Genomic DNA, 21,263 nt, shown 5'->3' with positions numbered 1-21,263 from the left:
AGCCTGGCAGAGGTATACGCTGTACTGAGTGCTGTTCCAGTTGACCTTTTGTTTATCATCAGGATTAGTTGAGATCCTCAGAGAATTGTGTGGAGTAAGAAAACGTGTTTTGAGTTTTAATTTGGAAGCTGCAACGGTGCTGAAATCAAAGATATTTTGGCCAACTAAATATTTCCCACTTTGGCCGCAGACGAGATATAATTCTAATATGTGTGTGACAATAACAAATTGATTGTATTTTGGTGAAGACATGCCTGGTGTTGGCTTCATGGCCTGAGTGGTGGGCTTGGAATCCCAGGGTCTTGAGTTCAAATCCTGCTTGGCTGTTTAATTAATACCAGGTGGGGTTGACTCAGCCTGTCATCCTTCTGAGGCCAGCAAAATTAGTACCAGCTTGCTGGTATCCTGTGTTTGAGTGGTGACCCATCCAGGATTGTGCCCAATAACCCAGGAGACTGCTTAGGCAGCACCAATGCTTTGCACAGAGTATGGTCCCAATGGATGGATGGATGGATGTTGAAGATCTGGATCTGGATCCAGATTTTGGTGAATATCCAGATGCGGATACGAGAATTTTAAAAGTGATTCTTCACAATTGGGAGATGGGGCCAAAAATGATACATAAGCATGATATTTCAAAAGGTTGCGGGCGGATTATGACAAAACTTGGCGGATGAATTGGTTAGGTTACAAGAACAAGCCGATTCGATTTTTGGTCAGGTTAGGATGCAGATCCAGTCTATCAGTGGAATACAAAATGTAAACTGTTCAGCCTGGTGGAGGTAGGCACTCTACTGAGTGCCGTTCTAGTTATACAAGACATAATCAGTGAAATCTCTGAAGAGATCTTTTGTCAGGATGCATCATTAGAACTGCACAAGTCGAGCCCCTTCCTTGATACAACAAATTCGAGTTATATTTTTTGGTACCCACCCAATGCATAGCATCGCACATTTAATGCCATCTATTGTAACCCTCCAATAAATAAATAAATCCGACTGATGTACACGTTGAAACAAAATGTACGTGCTGCTTTGTACAATCACCAACCAAAACAAATTACAGAATCTCTTTCATTACAATGTGGATTATAAGTATTTAGGTTTTACGAATGGGGGTATGATGGATGTTCGGCGTCACTTGGGAGATGTATTAAATACGGCGCTGCAATGACGATAACGTCATTCCCTTCGGAACACGGATGGACATTTCAAAAAATCATCCCAATCCCATATCCCTCTGACAAGCCAGCAGCATGAGTCTGCTTCCCTCTCTGTGGACTTGCAAAGTATCAGATTCTGCTCTAACACTTGAACAAGTCACGCAATCCAAGCAAATCGCTCATTCTCTTCCCGCCTCTCTGAAACGATGGTCAAACGAACCCACGGATCCATTTCTACAATCAACCACAAGAAGTTCAGTCTCTCAAATTTCTAGGCTTTTACCATCTGCTACGACCTCTCCTGGGTCGAGCACACATCAAAGCTGGCTGACGAAAAGCTGTTACCACTCCCACAAAGAAGCACTGATTGGCGTCTCCAACAAAGAAGCAAAAGCACAGGGTCTGCTACTTTCTCATTGCAGACAGGTTGGTTGCCTCTCAAGGACTCCCTCTGCACTTCGATTCCTCCTAAGACCCGGCAAATCATATGCGTTCTTCCACCAACCCCCTTCTTGTGAATCTCCCAAAATCCAGGCTCACTGATCACCTCCACTCCTTTGTACCTCTTTTCTCCAATTTATTGAACAGACTGAGGAAAAAGGTTCAATCCCACTCTTCCCTCTGGGGCAGGGGTTCTCAAACCCAGGGTCATGACCCAAACTTGAAAAACGCCCTTCAAAATCGCGGTTTTTTTGATCGCGGTTTTTCACATCGAAAGCGTTTTCTCCGACAATTGTTTATATTCGGTACTGGTACCATTTGGGTCACGAGGCGAATGCGATTTCCAAATGTTAGTTCGTGGACAAAAAAGTTTGGGAACCACTGCTCCAAGGCTTCTACAAGTTGGTAAAAACACGAGAATAAAATGGTTAGTATTAAAATCCACCATAAAGGATCACAAGGTGCTTAAGTTTCAGGCTTTACCCTTTGTCAAGACAATTAAGAAGCTTTGCTCTTCCATGAACCTCGACCTCTTTTGCTCTGATGAAGGGTAAAGCTCAAAACGTCAGCACCTTGTGATCCTTTACGCGGCACCTAACTCAACCAGTTTTACTCTCATGTTTTTGTTTTCTTGTGTCACCAACGCAGACAGCTAGTTCTGTGCAAGGATTAGCAACTACAGTTTCAAGTTAGTGGTGCACCATCCCGAAGGTCGTCCTCCATTCCTTCCAGTGATATTTTGCATTGTCATTCTGTATTTGAAAGTAGATATATTTCCTTCCCTATTCTCTCTCTCCTCTTCTTGTTCATTCATTCCCTTGCTGTGTCTCCACTGCCCCCACCGTCAGTGCGTTGCCTTCCACCCTCTGTCACTTTGCTCTTCGATGAGTCTACACTTTGCATACCAAAAATAAAAATTAAAGCCACAAGGAGCCTCATTCCTACCATTAACTGTTCCATTTCTCGAAGAGTTTAATTGCTACCTTTTCCAGCAAAATTGCATATTCTACAAGGACACCCCACCTTTAATGAGACCACCAACAAAGTGTCCCCAGTAGGATGATTTTCCACCCCATCTCCTCGAGTGCAATTGTTCTTTGAAACAGGAACATCATCAAATTCATTGCCCTTTGTCTTCACGCCCCCAGCCCATTGCAACACCAAGGAAGCCAAAATGTTGGATGCAGCAAAGCCCCTGTCTTGACATTCTTTCGAGATTGAAGACTTGCTGGCTCTTTTGGCATAAGAGAACACCCAAAGTGAACTAGAGTAGAGTTCATCCAATTCAAAGTTGTTCATTCACACTGCAGCACACCTGTTATTCAAAGGTATGGATCATTCCTCAAAGCAATATCAGAATGGAATGTGAAAGCCAAAATTAGTGCGCAAGCAAATGAAGGACAATAAGAAAAGCAGGGTAATGCAAAACACAAGCCGGTACGACAAGAAAATGAACACAATCCTTGTGAACAAGTCGGCATGTTATTCCATGTTATTCCCCAGTGACTATGAGTGGACACCTCGTCTGAGGTTCACAAGCTTCAATTGTTGCGTTGCTCGAGGGATAGCCGAGTCGCTTGAGCTTTCGTTATCGTACTGCTTGTGAATTCACTTGTCCCTATTTCGTACTGCGAAGTATTCCATTCCAAGGGGCGTAACACTTGCTGACCATGGACAGAGATGACCGTTTTTACTTCGTCGGGGGGGGGGGGGCTATGGGTCACGACATTTCGTTCCCATGTGGACACTTGACTAGTGGTTGCAGGCTTATTCACAAGGATTGTGTCGATTTCCTTGTAGTACCGGCTCGTTTTTGGCACTACCCTGCTCTTACTGTCGTTATTCAATTGCTTGCAAGCTAATTTTGGCTTTCACATTTTATCGCTTCACAAGCCCACAATTTCAGAGAAAAATTGGATGCACAGCGACAGAAGAGCTGTTTACTCAGACTTGACTCAGAAGAGAGAGAAGAAATTTGATGGGGTCATATGAATCCCATTTTGTACTTTTGAAAAGAGGTGAGGAATTCTTTGTGCTGAAAAGCTCAGGAATTGCTGCACCCGATATCAAACATTCCAACAGTTCACACAGTTATATGGAGAGTTTTGGGGTCAGGAATGTTCAGCTGGCATGGTTTTGGACCTCTCATCCTGTTAAAAGGCTGGGTGATATCAATGGGATTTCCAGAAATCATGGATAAATAGGTTCATGCCCTCATGCTGCTCATATCCAGGTAATGGGATGTTTCAGCATGACATCATGGGGCTGACAGGATGGCCTAGGCTCTTGATGTACGCACACTCACCTCCAAGCTGTCTAGCCTGGGTTCGAACCCTGACCGAGCTATAAAATGTCATCCAGGTGTTTCGCAGGCAGGGTGATTCATCAATATGTGCCGTCCCTCGGATGGACGTTAAACTAGCGTCCTGTCAGCCAGCATTCGTTGGTGGACGTTAAAGATCCCACGGTGTCTTTCACAAACAGTATGCAAGTTATCGCCGGCACCATGAACAAATTAAAAATGTTTTCCCTCACCAGCAGAGGGCGTTGCGTCAGCGGAACAGCCGCAACCTCAGCCGATGATGTTCCCCCGCAGCCTTATGCTGCATATGAAGAAGAAACATGACATTGCCACAATCTGTTGGGTACATATGGTCCAGGAGACATTTATTGAACACTACTTGCATTTCACACTTCTGGGCTAACCATCCGAAATAAATATTGCTTTCCATACTTGGGATGTGTTAGAACATCACATGAGGACCTCTCTACAACCAACAGCTTGTTAATGCAACAACACTTTAACCTTCTTAGTGGAAGGGGAACCAAATATAATGTGATTTTTTGTGTGTGTACTAAAGAAGGCTCATGGAGGAGGTCGACAACTGAGGACAGCGATTTCACGGGCTGACAGTGAACCAAAGGAGAACAGGGAGACAAAGACATCACATGTGAATGGATGAGTGGCAGAAAGGAAAGGCATGGGAGGGGATCAGTGGGAGTAGAAGAGAACAGGGCTGCTAATACAAGAGAGCATGAGGCGATGAAGAGAAACCAGGGAATAACATCCACCATCAAGCGATTTACAGAACGAGTTCGATTTTAAAGACCCCAATTCATCAGTCTTTTCAATTCAACGGACTTCGGCCTTGTCCCCTCAAGAAAATTTGTACACTTGCTTAATTTCATACTTGAGAGTTCCATTCTTGAAATATATTTTCCATCTGACTGGAGGTCAATTCAATCGCAACTTGCCCTTTAGCTGTGCTGCATCAGAGCAGAACAAGAGGGGGTGGTGGGGGTAATTCGTGGGTGGAACTTGATATCCATGCAGGGATCGTATAAATCTCTATTTCAACAATGAATGGATCTCAGTAGACAGCAACCTGACAATGAGCCAGGAGTACATTGACGCTGAATTGATTCGGCGAGGGATCGTTGGCAGTTTGAGGCCCTGAAGGAGAGTGATGAGGATGATAACACCACTCGCTCGCTTCCCTTCTCTCTCTTCTCCTCTCTCTCCTTTCCTCAACCCCCCCCCCCTTTCCCCGGAAAGAAATTCAGACACTCTAATGTAGTCACAGAGTTTATATACTCGCTGAAGATGAAGGATCAGGCTGACGTGCTCATGCCGATCCACCTGTGAAGGATCTATAAGATGGCTGCCAGGAAAGCTGCCTCCTCTTACCACCAGATGACTATTTACTGTAAGGACGTTTTCACGGCATATTAATCAATGACAATCGCACTGACATTCCTTCCAATTCTAACCTATACAATTACCGTACAATTATATACATTATATATTCTATACAATTCCTGGAGACATCTTGCACAAAACTATAGTTTTACATCCTATACACTTCTAAAATACAAGTGAGCCCATAAAACGGTGCAGTTTTTAATGCTTACAACTTTTTATTTTGGTTTTGAATGCAATGATAATGAGAATTGCATCTCAGAAAGGGCAAGTCAAAAAGGTTCAGAATATATTATTTTAGTTTTTTTCCAGGTTGATTTGTTGATAAAAAGGTCTCAGCAAAGTGAAGAACAAGTGTTCCACAATGGAAGAATATCAGAAGACTATGTTGCGAATTCACGCCCACCACCGTGCGGACGGCCGCGTCACTCGAATCGCGACCGCGTCGCCCACCGGACGGACAATTCAGTCGTGACCCTCTGGGAACTATCGCCCGGAGCCAGTCACGGGTGGGCCTTTCGACCTCACCACAATCGTGCTAATCGGCCACCGGAGTAGGATAGGGTTGTTCGCCAAACTCGACCTACCTAAGTACCTACGCAGATGGTAAACCGGGCGATCGTACCTTGCCGCAGGTCGACTCCGGACACGAACCGCTTAAGCGGTCCGTTCCGTTCTACAGTGATAACCGAGCGGTGTTATCGTCGCCCTCGACGGTTCCGATTAATTACCGGGCATATTAAGCCCACTACGAACCCTTTACGTGAAGCAGGATGGAGGGTCAATAAAGAAAAGATGAAGCGAAACGGGAAAACAGTTCACACAAAGCACATTTATTACACGACACAAGGAAAGCACACATATACAGCCAAACAGTCAAAATGCACATATAGCAATCAAAACAAAAGCAACGACGATGCAGAGTTACTACCGACTACGCGCACACACGGCAACACTTATACAGTTCTACTTTACAGACGGCGCCAACACACATTTACTCAAAAGCAAAGGAAAGAAGCCACCCTCATAGACAAGGGGGCAGACGGGCCTGTAGGCCAATATGCGCGCGTGACCTGAAGGAGCGGCCAGGCCCGCAAGACCGGGGGGGGAGCCTACCCGCGTCCTCGTGACGCATTGGCGGACGAGCCGCAGATGTGGCCGCGTGGCTGTGCCACGACTCCGTGCTCCTTGGCGGGTTTCGTTGGCACGACGTTTGGAGTGGGGTGGGAATGGGGCCCCCTTGTTGCACTATCTCAGCATGGGGGAAAGGAAGAATTGTTGATGCCCTGGGGGAGGGAGAATGGCTGGCTGGCTTGGGTCCCGCGACGAGCGATCCCACACCGCGACCTCGTCGCTGACCGCCGTCCTTCTCGCCTCGGACCCGAGCTCCTTGCCTCTTCCCGCAACTCTTCTCAGCCGACTCCAGAACCCAACTCGATGACACACCGATAACTTCACCACCCGACTCGACTCTCTGCCACACCGATGACTCGACTCACTCTTTCTGCCCTGATTCGCCTTGCGCTCGTCGTTTTGTAGGCTGACAGGAGCAGCTAATATGCAAATATCCAGATCAGGATGACCGCGGGGGCGGAGCCACGCTCACCAATTGGTCGGAGGAAAGGGGGCATGAATCTCCCCTGATCCTAGAATTTGCATATATCGATTTCCGACAGACGCACCTGGAGGCGGGGCCAAGCCGCTCCGCGCTTGCTAATTGGACGGAGCAAAAGTGGGCGTGTAGCGTTCCTGATCCGAATTTTCCTCGGAAAGGCCGCTATTTGCGCTCGCGGCTCGGTGTGTATCGCTGAACGGGCCCAAGACAGCCCGACGCTCAGTGTTCACAGGTGGTGCGGGAATGGCCATAGAAGAAGAGAGGTGAAGGTGGTGGAGGGTTTTCGGTGGTGGTTTGATGGTTATGGTGCCGTTTGGGAATGACAGTGATGCGATGTTTGCGGGATTGAGTTGTGAAGCTAAAGGTCGTGGCTGTTGGCGTTGTTGTTGTTGTCTGAGGGTTGGAGCGTGGTTGGTTCAAAATAAAGATAGAACAGAAAAACGGCTATCTCAAAGCGTCGCAGCCCGAATGAATCACATAAATTCTCTCTATACAATGGGTTTGGGGCTAACTACACATGTACTTAGAGATATCTCACTTACGGGCCCTGAATGGTGGTTTGCGAATTTCCACAGCCGTAACACTACCCCCTCCCCTTTTTACAGACTCGTCCCGAGTCGTAAAACTTTCGTGTGCCATCATGTGTAGTTCTCCCCAAGTACGTTTTACCTTCGGATCCCCGAGTGCGACATTCATGGTATTCGTGTCCCCAAAATAAATAACCTGAAGGCTGAGTAACTAACTAAACAAACCCACTCATACGGACGACTTAAATAATATTGCCGGCGCTAAGACAGACATGCCGGGGGCGCACTCATATTTACAGTAAATCTTAACCTTAACTTACAAATTTTACACTAAACCATGGCCCAGGATCAATGGACTCTGCAAAGAGAAAAGCAGTTAGCAGGGAGCCAGGCTGCTCGCATGCAGTCTCTGGCTCATGCAATGCAGGTGGCAGGGAACGTGGCCGGCTGCTCACACGCAGTCCTAGGCCTCCCCCTTTTAAATGGGCGCAGCGAACAATGGCGCATGGGCTGCGCAAATGCAGTTTCCTTGTGCGGCTGCCTACAGGGCAGTCCCTGCAGCACGCGCGATGATCTGACGCAGCAAACAACATTGCACGGGCCGCCAATGCGGTCCTGTGATGCGGCTGCCTACAGGGCAGTCCCTGCAGTACGCGTGACGATCTGACGCAGCAAACAATGTTGCACAGGCCGCCAATGTGGTCCCGTGATGCGGCTGCCTACAGGGCAGTCCCTGCAGTACGCGCGACGATCTGACGCAGCAAACAACATTGCACGGGCCGCCAATGCAGTCCCGTGATGCGGCTGCCTACAGGGCAGTCCCTGCAGCTTGCAAACTGTTGCGACGATCCTAGCGCACATGGCAATGAACAAGGGTGGGGGGGTAAAGCAAAATTGAACGGGGGCAAAAAGTAGATGAGGGCAGTGGGCAGGCATAGCAAAGGCAGCAGGCAACCACAGCCTGCAGAACAAGGCCGTTTCAGGCAAACACAGCCGGCAGATGAACTGGCCGGCACAGGCCTTGAAGCACAGCCGCAGACGAAGTTGGCCAGCCTCTCGCCATGCAGTGCAGGTTGGTGGAGGGAGTGCGGTGGTGCTGGCCACTCGAAAGGCGGGCTCAGACCTACCTACCTGTCTCCCTCCCACCGATGGCCTTTGCCTGTCACTGTCAATACCCACTCCCTTAATTTGTAAAAAAAAAACAATTTAGCCCCAAGTTATTTTTTTGTTGTTTTTATTTTCATTTCTTTCTTCCCCACTATAATTCGTCCCCTAACCCCCTTTATCGTCCTTATTCGGCTAACCTATCGTCTCCTAGCCTACTCCCAACCCCTACGTTCCCTTCCAGGAGGGGAATAAGGGAGAGCTAGCGTCCTGTGTCGAGGTCCAATGAAGCCTCAGGATGGCCTCCCCAGACTTCAGCGATCTTAACCCAAAGTGGGTCGAGCTTCCCACAACGAGAGCGAAGGGATGGATGGTGCGGAGGGGTACACTTCCTAATCTACCCTAACCATTAACCTTTAAACTACCCCGGGGCTTTCAACAAGGGCCTCTCGTTTAAACTATTGGTACTATCAACCCAGATTCCCATCGCCTGTGTTGGTGTCCTCACAATTTCGGCCCTCGTCCCCCAATTTTCTCTCCGTGCCCTCACACGGTCTCATGGCTGGGACGCGTGGCTCCCCTTGGCAGGCACGACCCTCTGCTGATTCTCCAACGATGGCACCCCAGGCCACTACACTGCCTCCGAGCCTACCAGCTCTCTAAACACCGGGGAGTGCCCTCCCTGGCGACTCCCCTGAAACGCTCAGGTGGCAGGCTGGCTTCCCGGGCCCCTTTCCGAGGGTCACCCGTGCCCACAACACTGCCCACACGGCTAACGGCGCCCCGGGCCCCCGGATCATGCAGGCGCACCCGTGCCCACTACGCTATCCCGGCCCCCCATGGGCCCTTGGCCTACCACGGCCGACGAGCCTGGTGCCCGGGGTACCCACTCAGCGATACTCACCTTTCGCAGCCATGCTCCCAGTCCGTCAAGAGGGCTCCTGCACCCGTCCAAAACAGGTTCGAGCCGACACTCCCACCAACAGCAAAACGACCTCCATTTTTCAATTTAACTAACCCAGCTAACTCACTTTACACTGACCCTGGGGTCCCTTGGGTGGGAGTCACTCCTCCCCCCAATCACTCAGCACACCATGCATTCCACATTCGCTCAATTCACACAGACCCGCTGGTCTCACTCACTCAACATGTCTCCACCTCACTACTCTTCAACACACACACCGCTGAACTCGGCCATCCTTCTGCTTACATCCCCTAACTAACTCGTGCTCCCACGTCTTCCCTTATACTATAGCACGTTCCTTTTAACACTACGTCGCTAAGCTACGTCCCCGCTACACATCCAAAGTCTATCTCTGTCTCCAAATCTCTAAAAATCATTTCCCAACCTAAATCTCAACTAAAACCCTCGACCTAATCCATTCCACGGACTCCATGAGGACTTGCCTTTGCCCCATGAAGTCGATCTAGCTATGTTAACCCTTCCCCCTAACTAGTGTTATCATGTGCCCAGGCAGGGGGGTCTTCCACCCCATGCCCGGGAATCCTGTTCACCCGAAAGCGAGGCTTGCTTTCGTTAATTTAAATGGTTTTTTTTCCAAATTTTGCGTAGCACCAGCGCGGCAACTCGCAGCTCGCGCACTTTGTACCTGCCCGTGACGTCATGCAGCTGCACATGTACCTCGCCCCTTCTTGGACAGCACCATCCGGCAGGGTTTCACCCTCCTGCCGGATTCCAACCCCAAGTGCAGCCATGACGTCACCGTGCGCACCACAAAAGCAAACCTCGCACTCCGTGGGGCTCCTCACGCGAACACATGTGCTCTTCCCGTTGGAGCTTAACACACACGCCCGCGTGGAGAACCCGTCCGGTCCAAATCCGTTTACCTGCCTAAACTTTGTCTGTCGCAGGATCGGCAACATTCACCGCGCGCGTTTCTGGACTGGGCTTCACTCCCGCAAGCGAGCACGTGGCGGCCTCATGCGTTGCACAGCACGGACCTCCCGCTCGCTGCTGGGTGAACCCGGCGCGGTCCCCATTGAAACTATGGCCGCTATTCGGCCCTCGTCTCTCTGTCGCCGTCTCCGTCGCCATTCAATCCACGCACACCTGCGTGTCACGACGCCCAGACTGCACTCCATTAACCTCACATTCACACCGGGAGACACGACTGCATGCTCACGCATGCCGACCGACATCTCCCTCACATACAGCGACCTTACACACGCTGTCTCCCTCACACTCACACACGCGGTGCCTCATCCACACACAGCGTGCTGGGAAGCACGCACTTCGGCACACGCCACCACACCACTCACACACGGGGCCGCTTCCACACACGGGGGCGCACTCACACCTTGCACCACACACACTAGGACAACCACACTGGGGATTCGTGTCCCCACAAGGGGTTCCGGGGCCTCTCTACCCCCCAAGCTCGGCGTGCACCTGTCCACAGCACCTGTCCCCTCGACCCCGCAAAGCACGACCGAACCCACCTGGTCGTGAGTCGCCTCAAGGGGGCATATTCCCTCCCCTCGTTCCTGGAGGAGGCCATCCAGCCGCTCGCACTGGGTCACAAAACAGTCCGCCAGCTCCCCCTCATTAACCCTCGCAACCTCTGTGTGTGTGTGTGTGTGTGTGTGTGTGTGTGTGTGTGTGTGTGTGTGTGTGTGTGTGTGTGTGTGTGTGTGTGTGTGTGTGTGTGTGTGTGTGTGTGTGTTCGTCTTTAGTTTCTTCCACCCCGTCTTCATCGTGTAATCTCTCCTTTACCGTTTCTACCTCCAGTGTCTCTGTTATTTCCATCTCTTCCCTTATCTCCCTTGTCTCCAGTATTTTTTTTTTCCTTTGTCATCACCTCGTGTCTCATCTCACACGTTTCGGTCACCTCATTTAATTTTTCCCTCTGTGTCGCCGTCACGCTTCTCGCCCAACACGTCCCCCGAATTATTTTCTCCTCACCCGCCTCCATTGCGGGCCTGACAACCGTTGCATTCCCTCCCAGCTCGTTCGCTCCCACACGTGGCGTCGCCATTTTGAGCTCCACTGCTATTGCCTTCATGCCCGCCTACAGGCTTCGGCCCATGTTCTGCATCTCACCCCGCATTTCTTTCATTTCTTCCTTCACTTGTTGCGCATTTACTTTCATTTCGTTCATGCTTGTCTCCATTTTTTTGTTTATTCCATCTATTTTGCTTCCCATTTGTTGCATCTCCCCCTCATTGCTTGTGTGATCATTTCCATCATTTGTGTGATGACTAATGGCGAAAGCAGGACCGATCCGCCACCATCGGTCTCGGTTTCGCTGGAAGCCGGGGAGGGGATTTGACGGAGGTGGGGAGGGGGGGGTGTCATACCCCGCGGCCTCTGCCGCACCCATTTCGGGCTCTGAGTTTGGTTGGGGGGTAATTGTTCCTGCATCACCAACATTTCCTGCTCGGGGTCTCCATCCTGGGCCATGGATTCTACACATTCTACATCCATCTCTAATACCCCCAGCTCCTGCTCGCCTTGAGACTCCATCTTATTTCTCGTAAGGGGTTAATTTAAATCGCTCGTAATTTGGAGGGAATCGGGGATCGCTCCTCTCACCCCTGAACCGATTCCCCGTGAATTTAGCTTGGAGACGGGAGAGTTTGTTTCCCGCTCTCTGACACCAGTGTTGCGAGGAGTGGGATGGGTTCGTGTCCCACGACCTGACACCAGTGTTGCGAATTTGTGCCCGCCGGCGTGCGGACGGCCGCGTCACTCGAATCACGACCGCGTCACCCACCGGACGGACAATTCAGTCGTGACCATCCGGGAACTATCGCCCGGAGCCAGTCACGGGTGGGCCATTTGACCTCACCACAATCGTGCCAATTGGCCACCCGCGTAGGATAGGGTTGTTCGCTAAACTCGACCTACCTAAGTACCCACGCCGATGGTAAACTGGGCGATCGTACCTCGCCGCAGGTCGACTCCGGACATGAACCGCTTAAGCGGTCCGTTCCGTGCTACAGTGATAACTGAGCGGTGTTATCGTCGGCCTCGACGGTTCCGATAAATTACCGGGCGTATTACGCCCACTACGAACCCTTTATGTAAAGCAGGATGGAGGGTCAATAAAGAAAAGACGAAGCAAAACGGGAAAACAGTTCACACAAAGCACATTTATTACGCGACACACGGAAAGCACACATATACCGCCAAACAGTCAAAATGCACATATAGCAATAAAAACAAAAGCAATGACGACGCAGAGTTACTACCGACTACGCGCACACACGGCAACACTTATACAGTTCTACTTTATAGACGGCGCCAATACACATCAACTCAAAAGCAAAGGAAAGAAGCCACCCTCATAGACAAGGGGGCAGATGGGCCTGTAGGCCAATATGCGCGCGTGACCTGAAGGAGGGGCCAGGCCCGCAAGACCAGGGGGGGGAGCCTACCCGCGTCCTCGTGACGCGTTGGCGGATGAGCCGCAGATGTGGCCGCGTGGCTGTGCCCCGACTCCGTGCTCCTTGGCGGGTTTCGTTGGCATGACGTTTGGAGTGGGGTGGGAACGGGGCCCCCTTGTTGCACTATCTAAGCGCGGTGGAAAGGGGGAATTGTTGATGCCCTGGGGGAGGGAGAATGGCTGGCTGGCTTGGGTCCCGCGACGAGCGATCCCACACCGCGACCTTGTTGCCGACCGCCGTCCTTCTCGCCTCGGACCCGAGCTCCTTGCCTCTTCCCGCAACTCTTCTCAGCCGACTCCAGAATCAAACTCGATGACACACCGATGACTTCGCCACCCGACTCGACTCTGCCACACCAATGACTCGACTCGCTCTTTCTGCCGGGATTCGCCTTGCGCTCGCCGTTTTATAGGCTGACAGGAGCAGCTAATATGCAAATATCCGGATCAGGATGACCTCGGGGGCGGAGCCACGCTCGCCAATTGGTCGGAGGAAAGGGGGGCGTGAATCTCCCCTGATCCTCGAATTTGCATATATCGATTTCCGACAGACGCGCCTGGAGGCGGGGCCAAGCCTCTCCGCGCTTGCTAATTGGACGGAGCAAAAGTGGGCGTTTTGCGTTCCTGATCCGAATTTTCCTCGGAAAGGCCGCTATTTGCGCTCGCGGCTCGGTGCGTATCGCTGAACGGGCCCAAGACAGCCCGACGCTCAGTGTTCACAGATGGTGCGGGAATGGCCGTAGAAGGAGAGAGGTGAAGGTGGTGGAGGGTTTTCGGTGGTGGTTGGATGGTTATGGTGCCGTTTGGGAATGGCGGTGAAGCGATGATGTGGGATTGAGTTGTGAAGGTAAAGGTCTTGGCTGTTGGCATTGTTGTTGTCGTCTGAGGGTTGGAGCGTGGTTGCAGTTGGTGACGATGGCTGGCATGGTGGTTGTTGTGTGATGGCAGTTGAGACGTGGTTGGTTCAAAATAAAGATAGAACAGAAAAACGGCTATCTCAAAGCGTCGCAGCCCGAATGAATCACATTAATGCCGTCTTTTCAACGGGTTTGGGGCTAACTACACATGTACTTAGAGATATCTCACCTACGGGCCCTGAATAGTGGTTTGCGAATTTCCACAGCCGTAACAACTACTTATGCTGTTATCGTTCTTGAGTTGTTGCTTCTTCGTCTTTTTCGTTCATTCGCAGCACAAGGCTGTGGGGTAGCATCATTGGCTGAGAGCACGGTTGTACTGCTGATGCAATTCCCTCTGCTGTTTTTGGGCAGGAACTTGGAATTTGTTCAGGTTGCCAGCGATAGCTTGCCTACTCTTCACGAAGGACACCGTGCGGTCGTTAACATCCACCGACAAATGCTGGCAAACAGGACGCCCAGTTTAACGTCCATCAGAGGGACGGCAAACACATTGATGATTCACCCTGCCTGTAAAACATTGGGATGACAGTTTATAGCTCAGTCAGGATTCAAACCCAGGCTCGACAACTTTGAGGCAAGTGTGCACACCTCCAGGCCATCCTGTCAGCCCTGAGTTGTGGCTATAAAACCCCTTCGAGCTGCTCTTTGAAATGGTAGGTCTCATAAGCAGAGGACTAAAAACAAAAAGGACTGAAGCATTTAAAAACAGTGTAACGAGAGCGAGAATTGCTTTGTAATACACGTCCAGTACCGACCAATAAATGTTCAGGAGATAAAAAAAAAAGTTTGCGTTTAATGCACGCTCAAGCCGATACTGGAACAAAAATGAAGAAGAAGAAACTCCAAACCACCGCGTTTCATTCATTTCTCAGCTTTGCCTATTTCATATTAAAAATAACCCGATGTACATACATGAAACAAAAACATGCGTTCGTCCTATGTGCATATATAATACATCGTGATTACACTGTATACCTGGGATCATTCCAATTGCACTGGGTCATGGACCAACACCCAGGCCAAAGGCTTGCTGATCTGTGCTGCTCCACATATGCGATGATAGCGCATTATTGTATTGGGGTGGAGTCAGGTCAGCTCTCCAGCGAATGTGGATAAAGCAGTGGGGTGGAGTGAGGACAGTTGAACACTGACCGATGGGTAATATGTGATATTTTCTTCGTCTAAAAAGGGCATAACTCTGAGAAAGAAAAAAAAAGACCAAACACCCTGAAACTCGAACTTGTTCTGTAACTTATCATAATAAAGTCAAGTACCAAGTTTCAGTTGAATATATTTTGAAGGGTATGGGAAAAAGTCTGAAAAATCACAGGTGGGACGGACGGACAGAAGGAGAGCAATCCTATTGTCCCCTCCGGTGAAATCCGTATGGGACAAATAAATATTCCACTAAAATATCTCTATCTACACTTGCATGAAATTTTTTACATCAAGAAATGAAAGCATTTTGTTGCATTCCAACAGAAATATTTAAAATTAAATTAAAATCCCAAGGGGAGACTGAGGCGCAAGGCCTGCTGCTTTCCTTCAACACACATGTTGATGGCTGAATAATTTTCTATTGCCTCATCTATCGTCTCATACCACCTGTACTCTGAGCTGATTGTCCATCATCAGCAAGCACGACCGGGTCGCACTCGCTCAACGAGCAACCAAATCATTTTTACCCTCAGCAGTTGCAAGCTAACTCATTATCTCCAATCGCTTGTCCCCCTCTTCTCTCAACCATGGAAGAGCCTCCACGAATTTTCCGATCATCTTTTTCTCTGCAGTCTTCATTCCTTTGAAATGGTGAGCCATCGTAATCTCATGTTATCCCCCATTCCTATTTCTGATCTGTGTTGACAGGACAGCCTAAAAGGTAGACACACTTGCCTCTAAGCTGTCAAGCTAGGGTTAGAATCCTGACCCAGCTATAAACTGTCATGTTGCTGTTTCACAGACAGTGGTGATTCATCAATGTGTGTGCCGTCACTTGGATGTTGGTTAAAAGGTTGTCATGTGTGCCAGCATTCGTTGGTGGACGTAAAAGATCCAATGGTGTCCTGCATGAAGAGTAGGCGAACCATTGCCGGCACCATGGCCAAATTACAACTTCCTGCTCTAACAATCAGAGGGAATTGCATCAGCAGCACAGACGCACCCTCAGCCGATGATGCTACCTGCATCAAGCTGTTAGGGTTAGGGTTAGCCTTGTGCAGCCTTGTGCTGCATACGAACGAAGAACAAAGAAGAATTTCTGATATTTTTCATTCTCTCTCTCTCTCTCTCTCTCTCTCTCTCTCTCTCTCTCTCTCTCTCTCTCTCTCTCTCTCTCTCTCTCTCTCTCTCTCTCTCTCTCTCTGTCTCTCTCTCTGTCACTCTCTCTCTCTCTCTCTCTCTCTCTCTCTCTCTCTCTCTCTCTCTCTCTCTCTCTCTCTCTCTCTCTCTCTCTCTCTCTCTCTCTCTCTCTCTCTCTCTCTCTCTCTCTCTCTCTCTCTCTCTCTCTCTCTCTCTCTCTCTCTCTCTCTCTCTCTCTCTCTCTCTCTCTCTCTCTCTCTCTCTCTCTCTCTCTCTCTCTCTCTCTCTCTCTCTCTCTCTCTCTCTCTCTCTCTCTCTCTCTCTCTCTCTCTCTCTCTCTCTCTCTCTCTCTCTCTCTCTCCCCTACCCATTTCCATATTTACCACACTTATCAACTTTTCCTGTGTGTTCCATGACTACATGTTTATTTATTCCCCCATTCTCCACCCTCATGAGGCCTCATGTGTATGCGAACTCGTTCTGCTCTCTCGTTATGTCGATATCATCCTTCTGTCATTCAGCTCTTTCATGAGCCTCCGTATCACAAAACAAAATGTTGTTACATCTTATTGAAACAAAATGGATCACATAAAGCTGTTTCTCCTTTAAAAAAAAAACTCCGATATGATGGTCTTCTCACTTTCTTTCACACCCTGTTGAGTCAGACCAATTGTACTTGTTATGTACCATCTCAAGGGAATCGATACCTCATTGGGTTTCTACCACCAACTCGCTGTCGAGTTTGTTCTGCAATTATTTTGGCTGGTGACTGTACTTCTGCTATATTATTGTACCTGACAGAAGAAATGATGCTGTTGTTCAACTTCAACTGAAGAAGATTCGGTAGAAGAGCACCTGTAATGGGTACATGGGGTTATTCAAACCATGGCAAACCTAGCATATACACCACAGTGCAAAAGAACCCTATGGTATATGTGCTCGGTTTGGAATGACCGAAAGCAATGAGTTTCACATCAAAAATAGCCTGCTAATATTTCAAAAACCTCAAACATATTTTCAAGTGTTTGTGCATTTCTTCTTTTGCAGCTAAACTGTAGCACTTGGAGGCTCTACCTTTTGGGTTTTGGTGCTTCAGAATCCGGGCGAGGTATTAAACTATCACACGTTGACCTTGACTTTCGTTTTGAGGCCACCAAAGGCCACGATAAAGTGTATATTGGAATATGGGGTCAGGCAGTCCTGCCGCTGGCCCACAGGCAAAAGGTAACCACCATGAGGCTCATAACTCCACAGCTTTTTCAATGTCCAACAAATTCTGAAAACACCGCTGCGAAAAGCTCACCCAGTCGGGCAGTGCCAGGCATCGGCATCCCACCGCCCTCCCCCCCCTCCCCCAGTGCCAAGTCGCCTTGCTAACATATATATATATATATATATATATATATATATATATATATATATATATATATATATATATATATATATATATATATATATATATATATATATATATATATATATATACTGTCAGACCCTGACATTCGTGGATTTGCTATTCACGATTTATCAAATGTGACCTGCTTCTACATTCACGCTTCACGTATTTGCATTTATTTTTCGTTTTGTTGTTGTTTGTTTTTAACACTTCAGGACTGGTCTCCTATATCCACTGCCACTGATATTAATTCAGCATGGGGGTTCCTCCACAGAAACCTGCTCTCTCTGATGCGCACGTTCATCCCATCTAGTTTTCAATTATCTTACCCATCCTCCCGCTCTTGGTACTCTGAAATCTGTGCTGAGGCAGTTGCTTTAAAACAACTTGCATTATCCTCCTGGAAGGAAAATCCGATCGAAAGCAACCTCAGATCATTCCACAAAGCCGGTAACATGTGTGTGCCTACTCTCAGGAGAGCCAGAAAACAACATCTGACCAAGCTCAAGAATGAGCTTTCAAACTTGTCTACGTCTTCTAAAACCCTGCGGAGCCTTGTCAAGTCCGTCTCTGGTGTAAGCTCCCCTTCCATCCCTTCCCTCTCTTCAAATGGCACCATGGGAAACTCCACTTATGAGAAGGCTGAATGCTTCAATTCTGTGTTTGTTTCAAAACCTGTGTCCCTCATCCCTCCCTCTCTGTACCCATCCTTCCCTGTCATATCCAACTGCTCCTGAATTCTGAATACTTTGCACCTCAATAGGTGGAAAATATTCTGGCAACCCTCAACTCCGACTCTGCAACTGGACCGGACGGTATTAGCTAGTGTCCTAAAAACCTGATCTGCTGCTCTTGTGCTTCCTCTCTCTGTCCTTTTCACCCTGTCATTTACCATAGGTCATCTTCGATCTGCTTGGAAATCTGACAACATCACTGCACCAGATAAAAAGGTGCAAAAATGGATCCCCTTAACCACAAACCAACTTGCTTACTTCCAATCATCAGCAAGGTCATGGAATCCATTACCGCAGTTGACACAAGATCATTCCTTTTCTCCAACAGCCTCATCTCGGATCATCAATTCGGATGGTCACTCTACCTTGGACATGCTGCTTTGACTGCCCCAACAATGGAGGGAGATGCTCACTATCAGACATGAGATCAGGGCCATCTCTCTGGACATATTTCAAGCTTTTGATATAGTCTGGCATCCCGCCTTGCTCTCCAAACTGCCTGCCTATGGAATCCAAGGCCAACTGCACTCTTGGATGACTGACTTCTCCTTGTCAAGGCTGGAGTACCCCAAAGCAGTGTTCTAGGCCCCATCTTATTCCTAATCTTCATCAATGATCTCTCCCAATCTCTGGAAAATCCTCTTTATCTCTTTGCTGATGACTCTACTCTCTGCCATGACAAATCTCATCCTTCGGACAGAAAGGCAGCAGCCTCTCCTCTCTCCTCAAACCTTGACAAAATCACAAACTTGTCAAACACTTGGAACACGTCTTTCAATTCTGATAAATCCCACATACTCATTTTCTCTCTCCGAAAGTACCATACTGAAAATCCTTATGTCTACTTTCTTACGAACCCTCTCAAAAAGGTTCAGTTACTCAAACTTTTGGGTCTCACACTCAGCCTTGATCTCTCTTGGGCAAGCCACATTTTTAAATTGGCCTCCAAAGCCAGATGCCGACTGGACATCCTCCATGTGGTGCCATTTGAAGTGAGGAAAGTGAAGCATACACCAGAGACTGACTTGACAAGGCACCACCAGGTTTTAGAGGAGGGAGTCAGGTTTGAAAGCTCATTCTTGAGATTGGACAGATGTTGTTTTCTGGCTCTCCTGAAAGTAGACACACTTGTTGCGGACCTTGGGAAATGATCTGAGGTTGCCTCCGTCGGCTTTGCTTTCCAGGAGAAGAATGCAAGTTGTTTTAAAGCAACTGCTTCACCACAGGATTCAGAGTACCAAGAGTGGGAGGATGGACAGGATAATTGAAGACGATGTGGGATGAATCTGTGCAAAAGAGACAGCAGGTTTCTGTGGAAGAATTCCCAGGCTAAATCAATATTAGCGGCAGTGGATAAAGGAGACCAGACCTGAAGTAGTTAAAAGATAAAAAAAGAAAAAGAAAGAAAACAAGACGTATCTCACTTATTCCCATTGAAACAATGCCCCGACATTCGCCGATTCGATATCTGCGGCATTTTTCAGGAATGTATCTCCGGCAAATGTGATGGTCTTACAGCATATATGTGTACATATATATATATATATATATATATATATATATATATATATATATATATATATATATATATATATGTTGTTACAAATTTCAGAATCCGGTCTGATGAATGCATCCACACATCCAGGTCCTCAGACAGTTATTTCCAGAAATGCATGTTCAAATTAGCCCCACCCCCATGTCTGGTGGGATCTTAAATGTGATTCATTAAGAAGGGTAAAGAATAGATCCCCTCTCTTATGGGAAGCTTTTTTTCTTTACGACAGACACGTTTACACACATTTCTTTCCCGAGCTCTGAAGCCCGCCCTCATTTTTGCTCAGCAACATTCTTTCGTGAGCTCCGATGCCCACCTTTATTGAGAGCGCACGGGTCGTCATGGTAACCGTGCGCAAGTGGGGCTGGGTGAGCTTGGGGCGGACTGCACCTGCGGAGACGGCCCGGGGTTATAAAACAAAGAGAGGAAAGTGGGGCGAAGGAAAGCAGGGCGAAAGAAAGCCAGGGAGGGAGAAGAGAACGAGAAGTAAGCTTGAGAAGCGAGCAATAAGCAGGTGTAAGCAAGCAAAAGAGGAGAAGGAAGTGAGCATGTGGTGCGCGTGTGGATGTCTGACCAGCGCCAACAACAAAAAAATTCGTCCTTCCCAATGCTTGGGCAAGCGAGCATGTGGTGCACGTGTGGATGTGAGCAGCACTGCCAACAAGTGAGGCACGGGTCGGTCACCAACAACACCAGGGTCGAAACTCATGACAGACGATCTCGTTGCCTTCCAGACTTCAACTGGCATTCAAGGCTGTTCGCGAGAGGGTGCACGGCAAAGCTATGTGCTGGCGACGGAGTAACATGCACGCACACATTTCAGGACGTTTTCACTTCACGGACGACTACTTTCTGGTGAGCGAGACGATTCTTTCTCCCCCCCCCCCCCCGAATGATCTGTTGGGTACCCTTGTCTGTGTTTTGTTGTAAGTAAGTCAACCCCCGATAAGCATCTGCTATTTGTCTCTTTCCTGGCATTTTGATTGATTTTGCTTTGAAATTCATTCTTTATTTACCTCAGAAAATAAAAAGTTCTAATTTATTTATTTTATTATTAATAAATCATTTGTCGATTTCCAACCTGACCGTGTTTGTCCTTTCCTTCCATTGGTCTAGCATTGTCCAAACCGAGATAGACTGGGACGTAATTACCACAGATTTGACCAAAAAATAGTCGGCACACATCAGCGGTTAAAATGCTCGGCCGCCCTAATTATAATCTAATCGAGATAACATTGGTGCTTTGTCGAGGGCACGCTCCCCGCTCAGGTAACCATGTGACCTCGAGTTAAACGGCATAATTAGATGGTGGACACTGGAACTCGTGGTTGACTGGGTGGCGTTCGTGGTTTTAAAACAACCCACCGTACCACAACGTTAATTGTGAGCGGTGGCCCCAGGTCCG

The 21,263-nt window shown here is 48.5% G+C and overlaps 1 protein-coding gene and 1 long non-coding RNA gene across 9 annotated transcripts in view; one reads left to right on the top strand and one right to left on the bottom strand.

Annotated features, from left to right (window-relative positions):
• LRRC56 (leucine rich repeat containing 56) overlaps window positions 1–21,263 on the bottom strand; it is a 77,546-nt gene that overhangs the window by 28,409 nt on the left and 27,874 nt on the right. For 3 of the 8 annotated variants that reach the window (XM_085880708.1, XM_085880714.1, XM_085880707.1), the window contains one exon: window positions 16,968–17,028. The exons of 1 other annotated variant lie outside the window; for it this stretch is intronic. In XM_085880708.1, coding sequence (XP_085736834.1) covers window positions 16,968–17,028 — 61 coding nt within the window. Of the gene's footprint in view, window positions 1–14,850; window positions 15,074–16,967; window positions 17,029–20,174; window positions 20,249–20,432; window positions 20,613–21,263 lie in introns of those variants that run through there. 4 more of the 8 variants (XM_085880710.1, XM_085880711.1, XM_085880709.1 and 1 more) reach the window with 3 other exon arrangements.
• LOC147025838 (uncharacterized) overlaps window positions 1–21,263 on the top strand; it is a 35,269-nt gene that overhangs the window by 2,115 nt on the left and 11,891 nt on the right. The window contains exon 2 of the long non-coding RNA XR_015058023.1: window positions 20,593–20,713. This is a non-coding gene — a long non-coding RNA (uncharacterized LOC147025838). The remainder of the gene's footprint in view (window positions 1–20,592; window positions 20,714–21,263) is intronic.

The sequence above is a fragment of the Eptatretus burgeri genome, chromosome 5 (genome assembly GCF_056783735.1).
Source record: "Eptatretus burgeri isolate ZD-2024b chromosome 5, Ebu_testis_v1, whole genome shotgun sequence".
NCBI lineage: Eukaryota > Metazoa > Chordata > Myxini > Myxiniformes > Myxinidae > Eptatretus > Eptatretus burgeri.
The sequence above is the reverse complement of the archived record's forward strand: the minus strand, read 5'-3'. Positions and strand labels throughout refer to the sequence as shown.